Source organism: Phaseolus vulgaris, chromosome 11, assembly GCF_000499845.2.
Source record: "Phaseolus vulgaris cultivar G19833 chromosome 11, P. vulgaris v2.0, whole genome shotgun sequence".
NCBI lineage: Eukaryota > Viridiplantae > Streptophyta > Magnoliopsida > Fabales > Fabaceae > Phaseolus > Phaseolus vulgaris.
This window is the reverse complement of record NC_023749.2, coordinates 3,430,483-3,454,852: the sequence shown is the minus strand read 5'-3', so window position 1 is coordinate 3,454,852 and position 24,370 is coordinate 3,430,483. Positions and strand designations below refer to the sequence as shown.

Sequence of the window (24,370 nt, the reverse complement as noted above, 5' to 3'; positions counted from 1 at the left end):
TATTCACACTCAAAATGTTCATCTACCAGTTAAGGAAAAAACTGAGAAAGGAGATCCGTTAATAGCAGTCAACCAGGTTTCTTAATAAAGATTAATCATCAACAACAACAGATAAGTAATTGTGGTGATAAAAAGAAAAAAACAGAAAAGAATTAGTATCCGTGAAAAAAAGTTGTGTATCACAGTTTTAAGAAACGTACAATAGTTTGATTCCGTATGGGTACTGAAGATCTGGTTAGGAAAATGTGTGGCTTATATAGACTCTCAGGAATTTGGTACATGTAAGAAAGACCCTTTTTATTTTGATTTACAAGTCTCGCTCATGAATTGTATACATAAGATTTTTGATTTTTGATTTGGTGCTGCTAAATCCATTAACACAGAGTACGTAAACACTATTTGTTATTTTAGAGTGCAAATGTTGTGTGACTGAATGAAAAAGTGAAGGGAATTTGGAAGAATTTTTTGATGGAATCCTGCACAGTCTCAATGGAATCATTGGCACACCCTGGTCCTGGTGATGGTTTGGCCTTTCTGATTGTTCGGCTAGTGATACTGACGAGTGAGGAGTGATAAGTGACTCATGCAACCGAAACCCATGTGTATGTTGCAGTGTTGTTCATACTTTACAGGATTTGGACTCTCTACCTTCAAGTTCAAGTGCAACACTTGCCTCAGCAAACTACTGAAATATTTCAAAAAATATAAGCCTAAACACTCGGGGTCCTTTTCTCAACCATTTCATCCAATTCACATGATCACCACAGATTAGGTACTTTTGTATAATAGCTTAATGTAGTATTGTTTACCTAATAAAATTTTATCACACCATAAAAACTTGTTCTTAAAATTTATTTTTCAAATAACAAACAGAACTCAAAGAAAGCAACTGCAGAAGGGTAACATATTCTGTTTACACCAAATGAGATTTAGGAAGCAGTAAGAGTAATTTGTTTTCCTGGAAGATGCTTCATCCCCTTCCAATTTTGATGATCATATATACGTATATTCATTCGACTATAGTAGCCTAATTAATCTCTATCTACTATTCTGATTAATTTAAGATCCGAATTAATTTAGAAGAAATGATGCAGAAGCAGCAGGCTAAGCTGTCGATGGAAGGTGCAGTGGTCATGCTCAACAACGTGGTTGGTTGGTTAGTTCTTTTCAGGAAGACATTGGTATTTATTAGTGGAAAGACTATATAATGTGTAATAAGAAAAGTAATTGAAAACTCAATTGTGATTGTGAATGATGAAGGGTCTCATGCAAGTGGGGAAGAGTGGTGAATTTACTAAGGTTTTGGAGTCAGGATTTGGCATCAATCCCAGAATTATAGTATCATGTTGAACCCAGTGATAGAGATGTGGTAGTATTTAGATTCCTTTGGACCATGTAATATGATATAGAATGGTTATAGCACTCAGAAATCAGTGTCTCAACAATGCAGGGCTTCCCATGTGGTCCTGCCCAAGCCATGGCCACTAGATAACTTATAAGTGTAATAAGACATAAATTATATTGAATGCGCACCACTATTTAGGTTTAACCTGCACCACCTTGCTTCCTTACCTTAGCATGTTTCCCATGCCCACAATAATAAATTCATCTTATTAATAATAATCAGTCACTACTCATATCATATACGGTAGTGTCCTGCATTTTAGTCATATGTCCTACCCTTTGTGTCTCTCTCAATGCCAAATCCCATGCCAATTTGTAGGACATCAATCATATCCATTCACAAGCACAGATTCAACCACCTAAACCAAAACTCATCATACTTAAATTCAACTAAATTCTATGGTTAAACCAATACCAACACAACTCTGTTACCACCACTCCTACATCTACATGCATTAATTGAATTCATGATGAAACTATAAAACCATACAAATAAGATGGTTGATTTTATGGATTTGCTGCACTGTATGGAGAAATTTTGAGAGAGATGAATGATGGTAATGGATGTTATTGGAAAAGTAAGGTGGAGAGAGAAGAGAGGGAAAAAATGGGATAGTTGTGTCGGTTTGTTTGTAAGGAAGTACGTAGCATGATACTAGCACCATATGAAATGTGTATAAATAAATGTATTACGGTGTGAAGGTAAGGTGTAGATGGGAAACCAGGTAAACGGATGTCGCATTCCTTGGACAGACCCTTCATGTTCTGTGAATGAGATTAATTGGAGAAAGAGTTGGAATTAAAATTAGGAAGAGAATTGAAAGGCCCACCATTTTCACCAAAATGCGGTGCTCTGAGGAGCAAATCAACGAAGGGGATGTTCTTTTAAGTTGATGGAGACTTAACCTTTACTTTGGCACATGAAGGCCATGTTACTCTTGCCCCCAAAATCCACTTGCTAAGGCCCTGTTTCTCAGATCATTCCAACCACTTGAAATTGCCCATCTTTACTCATTTGCCTAACTTCTCATTTTTTTTACCTTCCAATGCAACCAACCTCACAACCCACAACACCCCTTTTCTTCTTCTTTTACTGTCACAACAACTCTTCTTACAGTTCTGTGAAATAGTACATTCTTCTTCTGAGTTTGAGTTTGAGTTACCTTCATCATCTTTATCTATGTCTACATTCATGGTTTCCCCACTAAACTATGAGTTTTTACAAGTAACAATGCATCTAAGATAGATGATTTCTTCTAAGTGAAACATCTAACTGTCTAATTCCCATTCCCAGATGTCCTCGTCTGACAACAAACATCAATCAGAAAGCATAAAAGTGCTAACAGATGAAGTTCATGTCTTTCTTCTTATGTGACCTCCAAATGTATATATATATCTAACAGACCCTTGGTTCAAATCTTCCTCCTTATGAGGGACCTGCAGAAAACATTTTGATGGTGATCAAGTTAAAGCAATTATGTTACTAGTTTATATGTTCAGTTTCTTTTGTATAGGTGGAGTGAGATCCCTTAAGATAATATCATCTAATCAAAAGTAGATAGTTCAAATATGATGACAGTATTAAATGTTCTTTATTATCTCTTAATCTTCATTCTCTTGTTGTCATGGTTTTTTATTCACTTAGCTTTTATTTTAATAAAGAAGTATTGATGATAAAGGATGCTAGTGACATGTCAAATCCATTGATAAAACTTGTTTGTTTCTACTAATTTAAGAGTCTTATCCTATCCAAAAAGACCAAAGCTTCTGTCAATCTTAAGGACATATTGAGCGAGTTCTTGGTCTGGTTTATGATAATGACAACAAATGTTTATTACGTATGCATGAAAATAGATTGAAATGTCCTTCACAGCTGGCACAACAAAAGCAAAGGCTATGTCCATGACCATGATAGTGCGAATTGAGGTCCAACTGTCATTTTTTTGTCTTCAAATTATTATCTGTACTAACCAATGTACCAAAGGCCATTCCTTGGGTAACAATAACATGCAATACAATGTTGTACCAATGTACCTGCAAACTACCTACTTGGTAATTTTTGGTCTGCTCATAGTACCTGCTAAAAAGAACATGAATGTGGGAACCTCACTTAGAATTACAAAACCCACCAAAATAAAACAGCTGGAAGTTGGATTTTCCCATTAACGGCAATCCCTAAGGTCTACTCCTACCATATTACCCACCAAACCCACTCAAATGTGTGTATGTAATGCCAGCCTTTGCAGGGACCCTACCCCTCCCTCACTTCAATGCACTACCAATTCAAAACAGTTAGTATAATGTTTTCCTCCCACAACTCAAAGCTACACTATTTTGATCATTCACACTTACTCAACTCCACCACCAATTTTTCACTCTTTATCATGTGCCTATTTGCACACCTTTTATACCTTCCAAAAAATAGGGTTCAAACACAAGTAGGGTTTGGGTAGGCTATCATGGAACTTGTCCTCATACTTCCAATTTTAAAAAAAGAAATGATATATTGGTAATTGCTCCACTAATTAATGATATAAAAAAGAGTATTTTTGTTATTTCATATAAAAATTAAAATTTTAGATAAAGAAAAAAAAGTTATATACTTAAAGTTAAAGCAAGGTTGTCAATGTATATTATTTTAAAAAAATAAAACTTGTATTTAAACACTTATATTCATGTACAATTTGTCCAAAAGAACTCATACATTTTACTTTGATTAATTATTTATTGAGATGACAAATGATTGATAAAGTTTTAGAATACCAATAAGTTGGATAGCAAAGAAAGTTTGATAGTGTTGTCTAATATAGACTACAAACTAAAATAATTAGTTGTAATAGTAACTAAATTAGAGACCATTTTAGAAACTAAAAAAAAAATTTGGTTTCTAAATTAGTTTCTATTATTTTCTATTATTGTAAATAGTTTCTAAATTGGTATCTAATTAGCAACCAAAGTTTTTGTTACCAAATTTAGAAACTAAATAATTGGTAGTTAAAACCTTATTTGCTAATTAGATACCAATTCAGAAACTATTTAACAATAATAGAAAATAATTTAGAAACCATTTTTTTTTAGTTTCTAAAATGGTCTCTATTTTAGTTCCTATTGTAACTAATTATTTTGATCTCTAAAAATTGCCTTGATATTTACTAATTTTTTTTTATAAAAAATTAGTGAATAAATGTTATTAAAAGCATAATTGTAATTTAGTTAAAATACTACTCGGTGCTATATATATATATAAAACATCATAAATATAATTATAAAATATTACAAGCACTACAATAATAAAGTTTCTTAATGCTGAAAGTTTTTATTTAAAAAAATTTCTCAATGACAAATTTATAAATTTCCACGTCATAAATAAATTGATAAAAATTTGGAGGTTTTCGGTGTTGTACGGATTTTGATATTTTAAAATATATTAAAAAATTAATATAATTTTGTAAGAGTATATATTATATTTATTATACTGAAGTTTTTTTAAAAGACTGCAAATACTTATATGACATGCCTAAAAATCAAAGTTTATCCTAAACTCTAAATATTGTTTCATCCGTTTTTTGTTTATAAAACTAAAATTAAAATAAATGTTTCTTATCTTTTAGAAGACTCGATCATTACGTCTCTTTTATTAATTATTTTCAACTAAAATATTCCTTATTAAACAAAAGAGAGGAATACTCTTACAAAAACAAAGTATATCCACAGTAATTATTTAAAAACAAATTGTAAATCCAAGTTATATTTATTGCTATAAACTAAATTAAACTATTTCCTTCGTATTAATAAACTAGTTAATTGAGTCTTAAAATTAGGAATAGGACAGGGAAGGTATTTTATTTTACTTCAGTGATAGCAGCATAAAGTAGAACGTGAAACACAGACCAATCACAAATTTAATTAAATAAATATATTAGTGCAACATTTATGCCTTCCTTTTCCATACAACAATAAAAGAATAAACATAAACGTTTATATTATTTTCATAAAATTGAAATTTTATTTATTAAATGTGCCTCTTCAAGTATGAAATTACTAACATATCCCTCATCAAGTTTCCAAATAATTTACCTGCACATATAATTACTTTATCAATCACAAATGTTTTTTTGGATATCCATGAAATCTATTCCCATTAGTAGGATAATGTTAATTTGACAAAAACTTATTAACAAATGCTTAATTAAATTGCTTATTCATGTCTTTAATGGCTGTCAACATGATAAATCTATTTATTTATTCAGATGATGTATCTGAATTTTATAGGTATATTGAATATATGTTATAATAAATGAGAAATACTACACTTTTTTTTAATCTTTGATGGTTAAATCATACACAGTTTGCTGCTTCTGCTTATTGGCAGAGGTACACTACTCTAAAATTACAACACCGTAGACAAAAAAATGAAACAAGTTACAATACAGTTGAAGAAACCACTAGCTGGTTAGAGCACACAATCATCCCATTCTTCTGCTCTCTCAGTCATTACAAAAAAAAACTTCCAAGATCCTAATTGTACATCTACTGGTCAGAAGAAGATTTAAACTGCTGCTGATGCTGTCCATCAATCAAGTTTATCTGTCGTCTGAGTTTAGCAATATGTGCTTGAACCTAAGCCATTGGAATTTTGAAGCACAGTGAGTTTAGTCACAATTTTCTTACTACTTTAAGATGATAGAACAATAAAAATCTACAAGAAAAGCTAAAACATATTCACAAATTAATCAACAACAACAAAAGAACATTCAACCACCCTTTTTAGGTCCCCCCTTTTAATTCACTAGCATAAATGGGGATATACAAGTAACACTAAGGCAATCAACAGCTTATGAAGGTTATGCAAGAGAAAGGACTGTAATACAGACTTCAACACACTGACAAAGGTCAGTTGATTCGGATGAAGATAAAGTTAATCTACACAGTGTGCTCTCAAATTAAAAGGAGAACATGAATAGTGTCAGCATTACATACTTTAGTCTAGTTAGTTGTTCATTATTATAAAATTACTTTATGATGTTCATCCTAAATATTCATGCCCCACATAGAAAATGATTACAACATATAGAACCCACATAGAAAATGATTAGAACATATAGAACCCACATATATTGATGATAATGGATGTTAATTAATTCGTTAAATGATGAACAAGTAGGAGTGATGTAACATGATATGATAGCTATTAAATAAAATTAGAATAATGTTCATCAGCATATAGACCATCTTATCTGTCTTCTGTCCCTCCCCTCCTCCTTCCTCTCAGTTGGGCTCTGTTTTCTTTAGAAGTTGGATTAAAAAATTTAATTACAACCCAGAATCCCATACATGTACATATCAGTACACACAACAATGTAAATTTAAGAAAAATGTCTCTTCATTCTATTCTAATACTTCAAACGCACAGTTATTTTGAGTTCATCTAATCCATAAAAAAAGGCCGCAAACATCATACAAACAAAAATAACCTCCCAAGCATAGATCATTAGTCTCAGTCTCTTGAAGGATGAATCTGAAGTACATGTTCTGAAAGCAGAAAATTTCATGAAAAAAAATCCTTATACATATTTCCTTTTTTATCAAACATTAACCTTGCATCAAGATCATAAATCATGATGCTATTGCTATAACATTTCACCATACAGAAACTATCAGGTGCATATATAATTTAGATTGCTAGGGTATTTTACTATATACAAGTGACCATGTATGATGCAGACTTTTCAACTTTGTAAAGATGCAAGCGTCTGCTTGCACTATGGCTCATTTTGATCCATTATTATACCATTAAGGCATCAACAATTGAAAACCGATTTGACATCCATAAAAACGATTTGACATCCATAAATACTACGTACTTTAAATATGATAAAAGTATTGTCATACATACCTGCTGTCGAGCTGCTGCAAGCTGTAAGAGCTCATCTGCTTCTGAGAAATTCGTGAACCATTGACTTAAAGAATGGTCTTTGGTATCACCTTTCCTCCTTTTACTTGCATCCTCAACAGGTACTGCATTTACAAGTTCTTTCAACTCAAGCATGGAAAAAGAAAGCTGCAGATAACAGGGGGTAATTGCTACATAACATACTGGGAGGAGGCAACGTAATTCCAGCAGGTAATCTTGGCAAGTTCACTGCTGAATGACTCTGCACACGAGCTAAAAAAGCCTCTGAAGGATCAGGGAAAACTATCTCATCATAAAACTCCACAACAACAGGCTTCTTTGCGGACATGGAACTGTTTTCATCCTCTGGATACAACTTCAAGTGATGGTATCTGTATATATATCACTCTTCAATAGAATACAAGGTTCAGAAATTATTTTGACATTCACATAAAATGCTTTGCAATCTGCATGACTAATAACGAAGGATACAGGTTGTATTGTCATCTACTATATCATTAGACAATATTCAAGCACTTGGACCATATATAACTGAACACTCTTACCAAACTTTTCAGTTAGCAAAAATAGACGTTATTCATATAATAGTCATCCAAGCTTATCATTCATAATAATGAAGCACTCCAGCCAAATTGCTCTATCTATCTAACTAAACTTAGTAGGGAACAGAGCTGCACTCTTGCAGAATTTCAGAACCATAAGCAAGTTGTATAATTGAAACATGCTAGAAAATCAGTTGACATTTTGCATACAAATTTTCAAGCATATTTCGAACCTCTAACTGAACCAAGAAATCGGAGCATCAATAAATGGCTCAACAATACTTTTTTTCCTGGAACCAGGCTACCGGTTACTAAATCCAAAGCAGTAACCAACAACTCACAAGTTCAAAGGTTTGTCACAAACATCACTGTGGAAATAAAGTGTGATGGCAACTTCAAATTCCCCCCATCCTGCCTCTGAGAGTTCAAAAGGTGGTGACTCCACAACACGTGTTGGATTATTGAAACTAGAATGCAACTGAAAAACAACACGCTTTACTATCGCCCCAAGATCCTCATTGGTTGCTCCACGAACATATACTGTCCATTTATGCGACTGATACCTTACAATATACATAAACATGGTGACTTTCTTAACTTTAAAACCCATTTTAGAGACTTCAAGCAAAACATTAGACCAGGTAGAGGCAATGTAGGATACTTACTCGCTAGCCTTTTTGCCAAGCCAAAATGCTATGTTCCCATACACTATTGGAACGCTTATTTCCAAATCTTTGAGTTTCTTACCCATGTTCTACACAAAACCCAGAAATGGTTATACTTGTATAATGATCAATACAAAGAACCTATTTTAGTAAAGCATATAGAGGAATTAGTTTTCACTCTGTATTATATTCTAAAATCATATTTGATGTTCTGAACATTGATTTTAAGATCCTTGTAGTGCAACATAATAGCTGCAAATCAAAGTTTCGAATTTGAATCAACGACGGAAACAAGGTGCAATCTTTACGCAGTCCCAAAAGCGCAGGATTTGTGGGAAATCGTTATTTTGGCGATTGGAAAATGGGGTTGATGGTTTATCCGAATTTGAATCGAAACAAGGTTACCTTCTTATCATTGTCTTCAGATTTGCCCATTTTGGTTCGCTGGGATTTGGGGGTAGGACCACTTAATTCAGGCTGATCTTGACCGTGCTTTTTCGAAGATGAGCTGTTGGTCATATCAATCAACGACCTCCTCTCAAAACTAGAAGCTCACTCCGACCATCAACTTTTAGGGTTTGTAAGCCTCTGCCAAAATTGTGAAGAAGGCTTTTACGACGTCGTTTACGAGCCTGTACAACCACTTTACGAGCCCAACCCAATTCCTAAGTAGGCAGTATTTTTGGAATTCCTTTTTTCACCCTCATGCTTTCTTTCTGCACTTCATAAATACCAAAATCCTTACTTTACCCTTGTCTTATTAATTACAAAGAATGGGATTTGCGTTCTTGTGTTGTTGTCTTGTTGTGTTCTTTGTTGTTGTTACACACTTGCAACATTAATTTGTGGTTTTTCTTGTTCATGTTTAGGGTATTGAGTTGATTTTAACATAAGATGGAGTCGAAGTGAATATAAGAAGGATGGTAAAAGTTTACATGTTTATTTGTTTTGAAGTATTTTGAGTTTTTGATTTTTTTTTTGGATTGTGAAATCTAAAAACGATAAAAGTGATTGATTTCAGATTGTGATCTAGAACTTGGAAACAATATTTATATTATACAACCTGGAATATAATTTAGAAGTAAATTTTGACTTTCAAATTCTACAATCTAAAATACGATTTCAATTTTCATATAGTATAGTTTAAAAGTCAAAATTTTATTCCAATTCCACACTCCATGACACAATTTAGAAGTGAAATTTGACTACTAAATTGTGCAATTTGGAAGTCAATTGTGTGATGTATTTTCCATGAATTTTGTAGTAAAATATCATATAAAATTGATAAGTTGTTTGCCATGGACGAAATGTCCGATATTGTGAAATTTGAGGTAAAAAAATATTAATGGGTTGAAGAGGATTATGCTCAAGCTTTTACAATGGATGAGACAAGTAAAAATTGTTATGGTTAAGGGACATATAGTTACATTGCAATGTATTTGTGTAGACATTTGGGAGGTTAGATAACTTATTAGAATGGGTCTATGGAGTAACACTTAAACTTAGATTTGTAGTTGTGATATTAAAGTCTAATATAGCAAGGGGACAATAAAGAAGAAAAACACAATGTTGTTAGGATATGGGAAAAAAGTGATAAATGTAAGAGAAACAAACAAGAATATTATAATTTGAATAAGAAAATATGATTATCCATTTAAATTACATAGTAAACTAGTATTCAATGGATAAGAATTGAGGTAATATCTCATAATCACGAGTTGACTAATATAAAAATATGTAATTTTATTATTATATTCTTTGTTTTTTTTCTCTTTTTTAATTTACTAGAAAAAAAAGCATGAGAGACCAATTTCACACAATAGCTAACTTCATGCTTGTACTTCTAAATTAATTCAGTCATTCAACGTTTGTCTATTATATTCACCTACATCAAATCCATAAAAATATATATCATAATACAGAAAAATGACTAATTGAAAAGATGATTAATGAGAGAACCACTTGTATTTTATTAAACGTGTGGAAGTTAAACATGTCTTAATATAATATAAGAGGAAAATTTTATATATTTCATAGTTACAAAAACTTCGTTCTTTTGTATGATCTTGAAAGATAGTTAAAGGGGAACATGTAGAATTGTATTTGAACAATAATCTTATTTCTTTTAAATTCATAAATGAATTTAATCGAGCTATGAGTTTCTATAACAGCAGCTGTAATCTTACACTGTAACGTGCATAAGTGTGAGAGTATGACATAAGGAAAACTCTAATATTGGTTGAGTTTTTGAAAAGTTGAAAAGAGTGAAATAGAAGGTATCACATTCTCATTACTAACTTTGTTATATGCCTCATAAACTGCACATTCTTGGGTAGATGCCTTACTATTGAAGCCTTAAAGTTTCTGTGCAACTTTTGCAGTTCAGGTTTATACAATCACTAATCCACCGTGTGTAAAGTTTTCACTCCATGCACCCAAACAAGATTTTTTAGTTACTTGAAAGACAAATGACAGAGGTATCTGCGCAACCTCATTTAAATCAAGAAGTCATTGCAATTAAATTAATGTCTGTGATGTAAACTATCCTCCCAACATTCTTAATTGGTTGAAGTCACTACTTAAAGATGAGAGATCCATGCGATGGTTTTATTGAAGATCCTACATCGACTAGAGATACGACCAATTCATAATATATAAGTGATACAAATTTCACTTTACAAGCAGTTTTTGTAAAGTTAAGTTAAACTTAAAATGTACTTTTTAAGATGGTATTAAGCCAATTGAGCTTGATTTAAAATCCACTTTTCAAGAGGTTATGCTTAATCAGGAAAATATGAATTGATTTATTTAAAAATGCTCTGTATTTTCTTCTACTTCATTTCTATTTTCTTATTATTTCGATATTGTTGTAGGATCTTCCTGCTAAATTTTCACAATATATTCGACAAGGGAGATTCAACAAGGTTACTCTGCATGGTCTACTAATGGATGTGGAATGCAAGATCTTGAAAGGGAAGCCTCCTTTTAGACGGATTAAACTTGGAAAAGGGTGGAAGAATTTCTGTAGTCTTCATTCTTTTCGTGAAGGAGACAAGATTATCTTTGAATGTGATACGGGAAATCCTTCTTCTCATATCAGGGTTTTGTTACTTACTTCTATTCACAGTTTAAGTTATCCTGCATAATTTCGTTTATTATTCTCATAGCATAATAGTTACCAGTGACTAAGAAAGCTCATACATATTTATGTTTCTGCTTGGACTTTTTGGAAAACTGAACAATTAGGTACTCTTTATGTTTATATTATATTCACTATATGTTTTTGTTTAGAAGTGTTCATATTCTATTTGTTCATCTCTTTATTACAAATTTGTTTCATTATCTGGTATATTTATAATAGGTTGACATTATTACATATGCTTAACACTATAACAATTGCTAGTATATTAAAGTCAGAAAAATCTTTTATCATATTTTTTATTATATATATTTTGTGTTAATATTAGAGAATGCTTATATTCGTTTTATTCTTTGTATATTGTCTATTATTAATTAGTCATTCAAGTATTAATTGTTGTTTTTTTTTATATAAAAACCTGATGATGTATATATGTTTATTATTGTTGTATGGTTTTTAAGATCTTTAGTTATTTATATAATAGTATTTCATTATGTTTTAGTTGTATTATATTACATTACATTTTAATTTAATTTAGATAATAAAAAGTGAATTCATAATTTAATATGATTTTGCCTACAATCTGTTTTTTTGAAGAAACACACATTTACTGAGAGTTTTTTTTTGTAATAATTGTACTTGGTATAATCTCCTGAATTCTATTTTTTAATTGCAAAGATTTTTTGGAGAGTTTATTCTATTTTTTAATTGCAAAGATTTTTTGGAGAGTTTTTTTTGCAGATTAAATTACAGGTTGAAGATAGCATGAGGTTGGTGAAGAGGACTTCAAAATGGATACATAGTATTAGATAATTGTTTATATAATAATGTATTTGTTCAAATTATTTTATTATATTAATATTGTAATGTATTTATTATGGTCAAAATATATTCATGAATTTTTAATTATTTATGTTATATTATATTAAATTCATTAATATACTAAAATTATATAAATTTATACTATTGCAATATATTTAATTTCATTTCTATCATATTAATAATTTATATATATCTAAATAAATCTATTATTTTTAATATTAATATTTAAATATAAAAAATCGAAAAAGTCACGTGCGTTGCACGGGTCAACCTACTAGTTCATAATATATAAGTGATACAAATTTCACTTTACAAGCAGTTTTTGTAAATTAAGTTAAACTTAAAATGTACTTTTTTAAGATGGTATTAAGCCAATTGAGTTTGATTTAAAATCCACTTTTCAAGAGGTCATGCTTAATCAGGAAAATATGAATTGATAGCCTTGGGAAATGAAGATTATCTTGCAGGGATGATAGCTTTGGAGGGTGCACCAAATTAGCTTGAGATATTTATTCTGTGATGCTGAAAGCAGAATGTCAAGAACTGAGTACACCACATATTACTGAAAAATCTAGCAACAAGTGGCAAAAGCTGTTTCAGGACAGAAGAGTTGTGTGTTCCTTGTTCGGCTTAAAGGATGAACACTGAAATACTGTAAGGGTCAGGATTGGTAAATATCTCTAACAGAATTGGTGCAATTGATCACTATTAAAAGCTAATAATCTGATGTATATGGACTGAACTTTGATAATGATACTGTTGTGTATACTAGAGTTCATTGAGATTTCGCAAAAGCAAAAAGTGTCCAAAACAATGTTGTGTTGCACTTTAATTCAGGCAACAGGTTTCAACTATTCAAGATAACAAAATAGAAATCTAACAAAAGTGCCTTCTGTACAAATATGCCTCATCTAATCTATCTCTGTCTCCATCAGCTTGTTTTACATATCATTCAAGCAAGAGGTGATGTTTAGGAACTCATCCTCCTGACATGGGATTGTGAGACCACCTGCTGGATGATCATACCCAAATTCTTCTTCTGTCCGACTTAGTAATTCTTGAAATGAAGGTTGGTTCAAGTATGATACAGGAATCACAAACCGCTTCATCTTGTCTCCAACATAGACTGCAAGATAGCCTCTAGGTACCTCAACCCCCTTGGACGATGCTTGGGTTGTAGAAGGTGATGCCCATCTGATAATACCTGCTATGCGGAAACCCATTGTTTTCTATTGCTCCACACCACAAATGACAAACTGAAGTCAAAGAACTAGTATAAGAAAAAAATATTTGAAATCTGGTACTTGAAGAATGAAATGAATTGTGTTGTTTGAGTACTGGAAAGATATTGTATATATAGTTGCCAATGGCCTATGCAATTCAATGCCACAATAAATGGTTTTTGGTGGGGCTATGATGGATTCGACCAAGAGACAAGGGATCACATGGTTTTGTCTTAGATATCACTTTCAAGGATTAGGAAGTTAATTGAGTAAATACCCCACCACCTTCTGAGATATTGGCCAACAAATTACAGGTGAAAACTAATGCTTGTTCATTCATATCGACATGCTATAGACATCTCACATGTTTCTTTAATAAATGACAACGCTATTGATATATATGTACCATTCACCAACTAATATCAAAGTCTGAGTAAGCAACTTGTAAACCATGAGAGGTCTCAGTTGGAATTAGAGGCAAGAAGAGGACTGAACACATGATCATGAGGCACTAGGAACCACAATTTTTCTGTGTACTTCAAATATACAACAATACCATGTGAACTTACATACATGAAGTTGGTCCCCTCCACTCCAAATCAGTGTCAACACCATCCTAATAGACTTTTCTTTACATACTGGGGTAGTTGATGGCTCTCACTCCAGAAGGTTGGCTTGCATTATATGTCACAACATGTTAGGTTGATTCATGGGAAAGTCCTAAAGACATTGCCATATGACCTTGTCTCTCAGTTGGTCCCAGTCCCATGACTACTATCTCACAACCTTTCTTCAACAATAATTCAAGTATCCTACTTACACAACCTTTTATCTATATATATTCATGGTTGAAAGCATGCTACAACCAACACCATCCTTCACATTCTGAAGCATTCTAACTTCACAAGCCTAAACTTTCAAGTTGCTTTTAGATCAAATTCTTCTTAAGTCTCTGCAAATACAAAACAACAATGGGTTTTCGTCTACCTGGTATTAGAAGGTCATCATTTGCTGCAAACCAAGCATCTTCAAAAGCTGTGGAGGTGCCAAAGGGCTATCTTGCAGTCTATGTTGGAGAAAAAGTGAAGCGGTTTGTGATCCCAATATCATACTTGACCCAACCATCATTCCAAGACATGTTGAGTCAAGCTGAGGAAGAGTTTGGATATGATCATCCCATGGGTGGTCTTACAATTCCCTGCAGTGAAGATGTCTTCCAAAATATAACTTCACGCTTGAATAAGCTATAACTTTGTACTGTTGAAGACAGACATAGATTTGTAGATACATTTTGTACAATATTAGGCATTTGTTGATTTTGTTTGGATCCCATTTTTGAGAAATTGGAGAAATGAAAGATCATTAGAATGACAAGTTTGTCCCATTTTTGTTTAATGAAAATGAATTCAACTACTCAGTCTCTCATCTGTGTTTTTTTTTACTTTAGTTACTTTGACAACGTTAACTTCACCCTGAATGAACAGAGCTGCTATAAGAAATTAGTTACTTGGTTGTCCTGATAAATTTCAAGGAATGAACATTGAATATTTTTTTTATGCAAAGAAAAACTAATTGATACAGCATTGTTTTTTTGGAGATATATCCATTGCTAAATAACATACCAAAGAATATACAAATTTATGTGATTTTTTTTATACATGATTAGAAAGATAATATGGACTGATTCAACTGTTCGAATTAATATTTTGTGTAAGTGGTATAAATGTAGAAGTTTGAATCGGGATGTCAATGATCCTATCCCAGATATATAATGTTAGTTTATATCACAAATAAAAACTTTAACGTATCAATTTGAGATAAAACTGATAACTCTCCATTTTACAATTTTATGCAGATAATTAAAACTTTGAGGTTTAAATTGGTTTAGTAGTCTACTAGAGTTGATAATGCTCGAGTTCCGTGTCCCACTAACACAGTAACCCTATGATTTTTCAGTGTCAACTTCTGCATAATTCATCTCCTCAAGTGGATGCTAGCTGGCAAACCGCGTTATCAATATTCAAGGAAACATGTGACAGTCTAAGTGTCTACAGAAGTATGAAATAGCAATCCATGAATAGACATTTGGTTTTACTTGATCAAATCTCCTTTGATTAAGTGGTTACTTTATTGGCTATTCATTTGGGTAAGTGGGTTTTGCACTCTGGTACAATTTGATCGTAGGACCATGGAGAAAGATTTCATATTTGGAACCAAGTTAATCACTATTAAAAGGTGAAAACCTGATACACACAATCTAAAATTAAATAATTGTATTGTATATATTATGATTTATTGAGATGTCGAAAAAGCAAAAAGTGTTTGTGGAAATGTCTAGTCTTAGCATTCTCATTCATGTCAAAATTTCCAACTTCAGTTGGACTATACAAGGAAAAAATATGGAAAATATTCACAACAAAGAAAGTTTTCTTCCGAACAAATTTGGCTCAACTAATCTATCCCTGTCTCCGTTTTTGCATTATTTACAGCTCATTCAAGCGAGAAGTGAGGTTCAGAAACTCATCCTCCCTGCATGGAATTGTGAGACCACCTGTTGGATGATCAAATCCAAACTGTTCTTCAGCTTGACTTAGTAATTGTTGAAATGAAGGTTGGTTCAGGAATGATACTGGAATCACAAACCGCCTCATCTTATCTCCAACATAGACTGCAAGATGGCCTTTTGGGACTTCAAGTCCCTTGCGAGTAGATGACTGTCTAATAATACCTAGTATGCGGAAACCCATTGTTTTTGTTGCTCCACAAATGAAAACTATCCCAAGTGATGCCAAAGGACTTGTATGAGAAAGAAATATTTGAATTCTGATGCTTGAGGATGCAAATGAAGCTTGTGTTGCTTGAGGATGCAAGAAATAGTGTATATATAGTGGTTAATAACTTTTGACAGGGGCATGAGGGGGTCCATTGAGGGGCAAGGGATCGCATGGTATTGTCTTAGACATCACTTTCAAGGATTAGGAAGATAAAGTGCATACCAAACCCCACCTTCTGATATAATGACCAACAGATTTACGTACATGAAAATAAATACATCACCAAAGGTTTTGAAACCTAAGCTTATGCATTTGTCATTGTTTTCTAGCTATTTCAGTTTATATATGTAGACATGCTTTAGACATAGCACATGTTTAGTCAAATAAGAGGCTAATGATGTTGATATATATCTACCATGTGCCAACTAGAATTGAGAAATCCTGATCCATAGCTTTCAAACAGTGGAGATGAGAAGACAACCTACATTGAATGCATGACCATGAGGCACTATCCACCACATTTTTATGTACGTCAAATTCTAAGCAACACACATTGAACTTTTCATAAATGAAGTTTCTGGCCCCCACCACCCTGAATTAGTGTCAAGATGAGCTATTAGACTATTTTTTCATAGAGCAAGAAGGAGAGACTGAGAGAGATCAACTATAACGTGGTGGTTGATTCTTTGAAAGTCCTCTAAGACAACACCATATGGCTTGTCTCTCATTTGGTCCCATGACTCCTACCTCATATCCTTACTTCAACAAATAATTCACTTAGCCAACACTTAATCACATATCCTTTTATCTATATATTCATGCCCTGCAAACATTTAGGACCAACTCAAATCCTTCCCATCTAAAAGAATTCAAAATTCAAAAGCTTATTTCAAGAATTTGCTAAACTGTTCTGTTGTCAAGTTTCTAATCCAGTCAAAACAACAATGGGCTTTCGTTTACCCGGTACCAGAAAGACATTATTTGCAGCAAATCAAGCATCTTCAAAAGTGGTGGATGTGCCCAAGGGCTATCTTGCTGTCTATGTTGGAGAGAAAATGAAGCGTTCCATGATCCCCGTGTCATACTTGAACCAACCTTCATTCCAAGATTTGTTGAGTCAAGCTGAGGAAGAGTTTGGATATGATCATCCCATGGGTGGCCTTACAATTCCTTGCAGCGAAGATGTATTCCAACGTATAATTTCTGGCTTGAATGGACAATAAATCTCACATAGGTGGATGACATAGATTAGAAGTGACATTTTTGTATGTTAGGCATCTTCTCAACTTGTAAATTTCTCTCTTCCTCAAGAATTAGGGTGAAGAAAGATCATCAGATTGATAAAATCAAAGTATATCATTTTTTTGTTCAAGAAGAATTTAACTGCTCAAGCTTGAAGCATCTCCTCTGAGTTTTCTATTTATTAGTTACAGTGCTCCCTTGCTCCTCTATGAGCTTTGATCCTCCAATATCCGTTTTAGTATACTTTACCAATACTCATCGATGAAATATCCAATCTATGAAACATTAATACTTTTATGATGACAATGATTTACCATTTTTTATTTTGATGTCTAAGAAATGTGATTTTAATTTGGATCTGCACAATTGCAATTATATATTCATTCTGTTTTAAGAATATTTTTATACATTTTTAAATAAGTAACTGTAAAAGTATCGTATCATGTTATTTTCAAAATAAGCATATCGTCATATCGGATGTATTATATCTGTGCTTCTTAGTGTATGAGCAATCATGCAGTAAAATACTAGACTTTGTTCTTAAAGAATTAAAAGCAGGAACAGAACAGATGATTCTGATCAATAGAGAAAATTATTTTTTCTAGGACCAAAGAGGGAGCTAATTTATTTGGGAAAAAGTTAAAATATATTATATTAATAAGTATACATACGAAATTACAATTTTGAGAAGCAGGTGCAAAATGTCAATGGCCTTAGCATACCCTAAATCTGTGGAAATAGTTGACCATGGATAATAGCACAATGTTACTATTCTAATACTCATTGAAACTGTGGATTGGGTGTGATTTTCTGTCCACCAAAAAGCTTTTTTTTTTCAGGCATAGAAATAGAGCTGCCAGTCTAGGCAAACAGAAAAATTGAATACTTGGCAAATGATAATGTGGCGGTTAAAGCAGGAACTGAATGAGCCTTAAATTTATTGAAAATTCTAGAAACAAACTGTTTCAGGACAAATGTATTGTGGCTTCCTTGTTTGGCTCAAGGATGAGTATTGAAATTACAACAGGGAAGCAGTACCAACCAATATGAAGTTTTGATAATATATCCAATAGAGTTTCTCCACTTAATCTCTAATAGTAATATATGCTGATAGCATGTTGTATATCAGAAGATATTTGATAATCATATTGAAATTCATTGGTATTTGGTGAAAGGAAAAAGTATTTAAACAATATCTACTGCTGTATTCTCATTATGGAACCTGTTTCAACTTCCAATGGATTTACACAATAAAAGAAAGTGCCTTCTATACAAATTTGCCTCATCTAATCTACTCACTTTCCAATAGCATGATTTACTGCTCATTCAATTGAGAGATAACGTTTAGGAACTCATCCTCCTTGCATGGAATTGTGAGACCTCCAGTTGGATGATCATATCCAAATTCTTCTTCTGATAGACTTAGCAATTGTTGAAATGAAGGTTGATTCAAAAATGATACTGGAATCATGAACCGCCTCATCTTATCTCCAACATAGATTGCAAGATAGCCTTTTGGGACTTCAAGTCCCTTGCGAGTTGTTTTCGCAGTAGAAAATGATGCTTGTCTAATAATACTTGGGATGCGAAAAGCCATTGTTTTTGTTGCACCACAAACAAATAATCTGCTAAGTGATGTCAAAAGACTTGTATGAGAAATAATTATTTGAATTCTGATGCTTGAGGATGCAAATGAGTTGTGTTGCTTGAGGATGCAAGAAATAGTGTATATATAGTCCCTAATGGGAACGCTGCAACTGCAATCTAATTCCACAATGAATGATTGACAAGGATGTGATGGGGTCAAGGGAAGGACAGGGGATCACATGGTATTGTCTTAGACCTCTTTCATGGATAAGTGGAAGTGCATAAGCATAACCCCACATCCCTACTTTCTCAGATAGTGGCCAACAGAATTTCCCACTTGAAATTTGCAAAGGTGAAACTTAACTATTGAATACTTATTGGGATCTATCTACATCAATGATAAACATGTAGTAGACATACTTTAGACATCTCACATGTTTCTTTAAGTAAGATTATAATGCTGTTGATATATATCTACCATGTACCAACTAATATCATGGTGACATAGCAACCTGTAAATGTTGAGGCTTGAGCTAGCTCTGAATCAGTAGAGATAAGAAGAGAACCAACACAGAATGTATGATCATGAGACACTGTGTGAACCACATATTTTGTGTATGCCAAATTGTAAGCAATACAGGATGAATTTTGCATAAATGAAGTTTCTGGCCCCCTCAATGAGTGTGACATCTTAACATGATTCAATTAGACTTTCTTTCATAGATACATGTTACGTTGATTCTTGATATAAATCCTCGGAGAAAACACCATGTTCCTTGTCTCTTATTTGGTCCCATTATTCCTATCTCATATCCTTATTTCACCAATAACTCATGTGTCAAGTGGTTTATTACATAACCTTTTATCTATATATATTCATGGATACAAGCATTTGGACTCAAATCATTCACCTCCTAAAGCATTCAAAATTCAAAAGCTTGTTTTGAAGACTTTTCTCAACACATTCCCTTCTCAAGTTTCTAACACATCAATACAGCAATGGGTTTCCGTTTACCTGGTATCAGAAAGATATTATTTGCAGCCAATCAGACATCTTCAAAAGCGGTGGATGCACCAAAGGGCTACCTTGCAGTCTATGTTGGAGAGAAAATGAAGCGGTTCATGATCCCTGTGTCATACTTGAACCAACCTTCATTCCAGAACTTATTGAGTCAAGTTGAGGAAGAGTATGGATATGAGCATCCCATGGGTGGCCTCACAATTCCTTGCAGTGAAGATGTCTTCCAACATATAACTTCTTGCTTGAATGGACAATAAATCTCACACCTTAGGAGGCTGACATAGACTAGAATTGACATTTTTGTACATTAGGCATCTTCTCAATTTGTAAAGAGCTCCCTTTCTCAAGAAATGAGGAAATGAAAAATCATCAGATTGAAAATATCACAATATATAATTTTTTATTCTCATCAAGAATGAATTTTTTCTCAAGCTTCTCGTCTGCATTTTATGTTTATTTGTAACAATGTTTCATTCCCTGTACGAGCACACTTGATTGCTGCAAAGAAAAAGAAACTAGACTTTATTTTAAGAAGTTTAAAAGCAAGAACAGAACACATAATTCCTAACAAGGGCAAGGGAAAATTATATACACACACATATATACCAACTAATGTAAGAGTGACAGTTAGCAACCAGTAAACCTTTAGCAGACCAGATTGATAGCTCAGAAATAGTTTTTGGAGGTTAGAAGAGATTCAATACTAACACATTAGCTACATTTTTTTGGAAGGAAATTTTAATCAACACAGCCAGAAATTTGCATACATTATGTTAGCTGCTGGGTCTTCCTTTGATAATTGTCAAGATGATCCAAGTAGTTTTTCTTTTTCATAGATATATGTTCCTTTCAGGTTGAGAAATCTGTTGACCTTTACTCTAGAGGGTGGGATTGTATTATCTTAATTATCACAACATGGTACGTTGATTTTTGAGAAAGTACTCCGACATAACACTATATGCCCTTGTATCTCAGTTGGTTCCATTACTCCTATCTGGTAGACCTCCTTCACCCATAACTGTTGTAGCCAATTGTTTCTTTCATATCCTGTTAACTATCATATCAATCTATATATCCAGGAGCAACATAATTCATTCGAAGTATTAAAAATTCAAAAAACCCATAAGGAAGTCCCAACACATATACAATGGGTTTTCATTTACCACATATCCTAATTGCAACATTAGCTGCAAACCAAGCATCTTCAAAAGCGGTTGACATGCCAAAGGGCTTTCTTGTAATCTATGTTGGAGAGAGAACGAAGCTGTTTGCAATTCCTATATCATACTTGAATCAACCTTCTTTGCAAGACTTGTTGAGTCAATCCAAGGACGAGTTTGGAAACGATCATTCCATGGATGGTGTCACAATTCCTTGCAGCAAAAATGTCTTCCAACATATAGATTATAGATTGAGTGGGTTGTAATGCATCAATTGTCCCGTGGCATAGGTTAAGTGGACCAAGTTACAATCAAATCCTGATACTTGAATTGTTATGTTCTTAAGTAGAAAGAGTTGCACCCCATTATTAACTATAACTTTTGGTATAGTAGTATGTACTCGATCTAACCGTCACAAGTTCTATTCCCAAGCTATTCATGCTTGTTGGGTTCAGAGTCTGGGTTGGATTGGTTGTTACTGTTTTAGTTGGTCTCCCTGGGTGCCCGAAATTGAAGACAATTCATAATTGGATACATCAGCGAATAACCATTTATAATAATTCAACGTTCTAATGTTTTAAACTAAATTAAGTGTAGTTCCACATTATTTTGACCACTTTGAAACTTACTGATTCAGCAAGAAGAGCTACTCTATGCTTGGAATTATTATGATGATTCAAAACAAATGCGTGTTTACAATAAAACAAGCTACTGTACTTCAGTTATTGGAATTATAATGTTTTTAATCAACAATAATAAATTAATTAAATGGAGTCCTTGGGATGTTCCAATCCATAAACATGATGTACCATGCACATTACATCAAGATTGTAAGAATCCTTCAACACTTGTAGTATGGATACTGCATAATCTCTTGATCTTCCATACCCAAAACTACAAAAGCGTCTATCTTTGAATCTTTTCTCCTTCGGGATTATGCATTTGTAGATCAACATGACCAAAATCACAGATGTTCTGATTTTGAAACAGCCTTGCTATTGTGACTCTTCCTCCCTGTACATATGACGCAACCTCCATCTCATTGTGATTTTTGCAAGAGACATATTAAGATCCAGCTGCATATGTTTTTGCACTTCACCAATAATTGAGTATATATCTTATACCTTTCTTGAACTAGATGTATAATTTACAAAATTTTAGTATACGTTGTATATCACTACCCAATTGAACCAATGTAATCCAAAAGAACGAAGGAGCTTGAGCTTCTAAATTTGAATAAGAACCATGGGAAAGAGGATGGATTGCAAATTTAAGGTTAGATCCTTAGGATGTGACTTGGAGAGTCCCTTAAAATATTTGGACTATGTCATTAAAAAACAAGAAGACCGAACTTTTGGATGAATATACACAAAAAAGTGAAACCTCAATTACAACAATAAAAACAAATGTTTAAGTGCTAAAATGGTAAGGTTGTATGCACAACAAAACAATTCCTCAAACACAATGAGTGTGTATATATTTAAATTCCTCAGTAAACCAATCAATGAAACGAGTAACATTCGTTCCTTCACATTTTTTTGCAAAATTGTTTGTTTGAACTAAATACTATATCTTTGTCCAGAACTATTCAAGAGATAGCTGACATGATATTTAAGAAGACATCTTCCTTGCAAGGAATTGTAAGGCCACCCATGGGATGATGGTATCCAAATTCTTCTTCTGCTAAGCTTAGCAAGTCCTGAAATGAAGGTTGGTTCAAGTATCCAATTGGAATCATGAACCGCTTCATTTTTTCTCCAACATACACTGCAAGATACCCTTTTGGAACCTCTTCACCATTTGATGCAGCTTGTCTTGCTCTTCTAGCACCAAGTAAACGGAAACCCATGGTTTCTCTTGATTTTTACTCCACTGACTCAACTATAGAGTGATTTCCAAGAACTTGTGTCACAAACAAATACTTCAAGCCTGATACTTTAGTTGAGAGTGCAGCAATGAGTATATATAGTGCATGTTTGGACAATCTTCTTTAAAGAATTGAATGGTTGATGGACTATGTAAGGGACAAGGTTTCATGAACCATGTGGTGTTGTCTTGTAGGTCATAATCAGTGTTTACTAAAGATTTTAGAGTGAATGACCTACTTTGCACATAGAAAGCCTCGGCCAAAACAGTTATTTCTTAAAAATGAAAGAGATTTTTGCGGAAAGAAATCTAATGATTTTAGCCAATGTAATGCTATGTTTCCTCTGTTCAAGAAATGGAAACATCTCACATATTCACTTTCTGAATCAAATCTCTTGGTCAATTCATGGATTGATCAAAATAATGTGTGCATCGTTACAATGGTTTTATGACAGCTAAAAGAAATGACTTCTATTGTTGATAATTATCCTTATATTAGCTGTCTGATTGGAGCTCCAATGCAATTCAATGGCTGCACACAACAATGTCTCCAATCAAAATCAATGCAATTCTTTATCATAACAGCTTGCACCACTCGTCCTTACGAAGGGTACGGAAAGTACAATACATCATATAATTTAGGCTGTTTCTTCCTGCACCCTAACAAATTTCTTCCTGCAGAAAACTGTTTTATCCTTTTGAAAATAACTTCTAGATTGTTCTTTCTGAAATATTTCCAGAACATATTTTCTGGAACACATTCTATTAATTCTGGATATACCAATCCAGAAATCAAAAAAATGTATTCCAAAAAGGATATTTCAGAATGACTTTTTGTCTTGCAGATATTCTATTCCGAAAACACTCTTTACTTACGGAACTCCTATTCCACAAACACTTTTTTCTTACGGAAATTCTATTCTGGAATCACATAAAACTGTGAAAGGGTAATTTTGATATTTTAAAGAATATAGGGGTGCATGAAGAAAAATGTAGGGGTGCAGGAAGAAA

At 33.0% G+C, this 24,370-nt stretch overlaps 4 protein-coding genes across 4 annotated transcripts; 3 read left to right on the top strand and 1 right to left on the bottom strand.

Moving 5' to 3' along the window:
- Positions 1–5,698: 5,698 nt before the first annotated feature.
- On the bottom strand, positions 5,699–9,158 carry LOC137825093 (transcription initiation factor TFIID subunit 14b-like). The gene is made up of 6 exons (XM_068630771.1): positions 8,931–9,158; positions 8,526–8,614; positions 8,202–8,423; positions 7,502–7,689; positions 7,301–7,422; positions 5,699–6,024 (listed from the first exon to the last, which is right to left on the bottom strand). The coding sequence occupies exons 1-6, from the start codon at positions 9,042–9,044 to the stop codon at positions 5,935–5,937; spliced, it is 825 nt and encodes a 274-aa protein (XP_068486872.1). The 5' UTR covers positions 9,045–9,158; the 3' UTR covers positions 5,699–5,934.
- Positions 9,159–13,202: 4,044 nt separating this feature from the next.
- LOC137829691 (auxin-induced protein 6B-like) lies at positions 13,203–15,126 on the top strand. The gene has a single exon (XM_068636572.1). It carries the CDS (start codon positions 14,681–14,683, stop codon positions 14,957–14,959), a length of 279 nt encoding a protein of 92 aa, XP_068492673.1. The 5' UTR covers positions 13,203–14,680; the 3' UTR covers positions 14,960–15,126.
- A 2,030-nt stretch (positions 15,127–17,156) lies between these two features.
- LOC137820839 (auxin-induced protein 6B-like) lies at positions 17,157–17,874 on the top strand. Its single transcript, XM_068625124.1, has one exon. The coding sequence runs from the start codon at positions 17,428–17,430 to the stop codon at positions 17,704–17,706; it is 279 nt and encodes a 92-aa protein (XP_068481225.1). The 5' UTR covers positions 17,157–17,427; the 3' UTR covers positions 17,707–17,874.
- Positions 17,875–20,197: 2,323 nt separating this feature from the next.
- Positions 20,198–20,764, top strand: LOC137821210 (auxin-induced protein 15A). Its single transcript, XM_068625693.1, has one exon. It carries the CDS (start codon positions 20,312–20,314, stop codon positions 20,588–20,590), a length of 279 nt encoding a protein of 92 aa, XP_068481794.1. The 5' UTR covers positions 20,198–20,311; the 3' UTR covers positions 20,591–20,764.
- Positions 20,765–24,370: the final 3,606 nt, after the last annotated feature.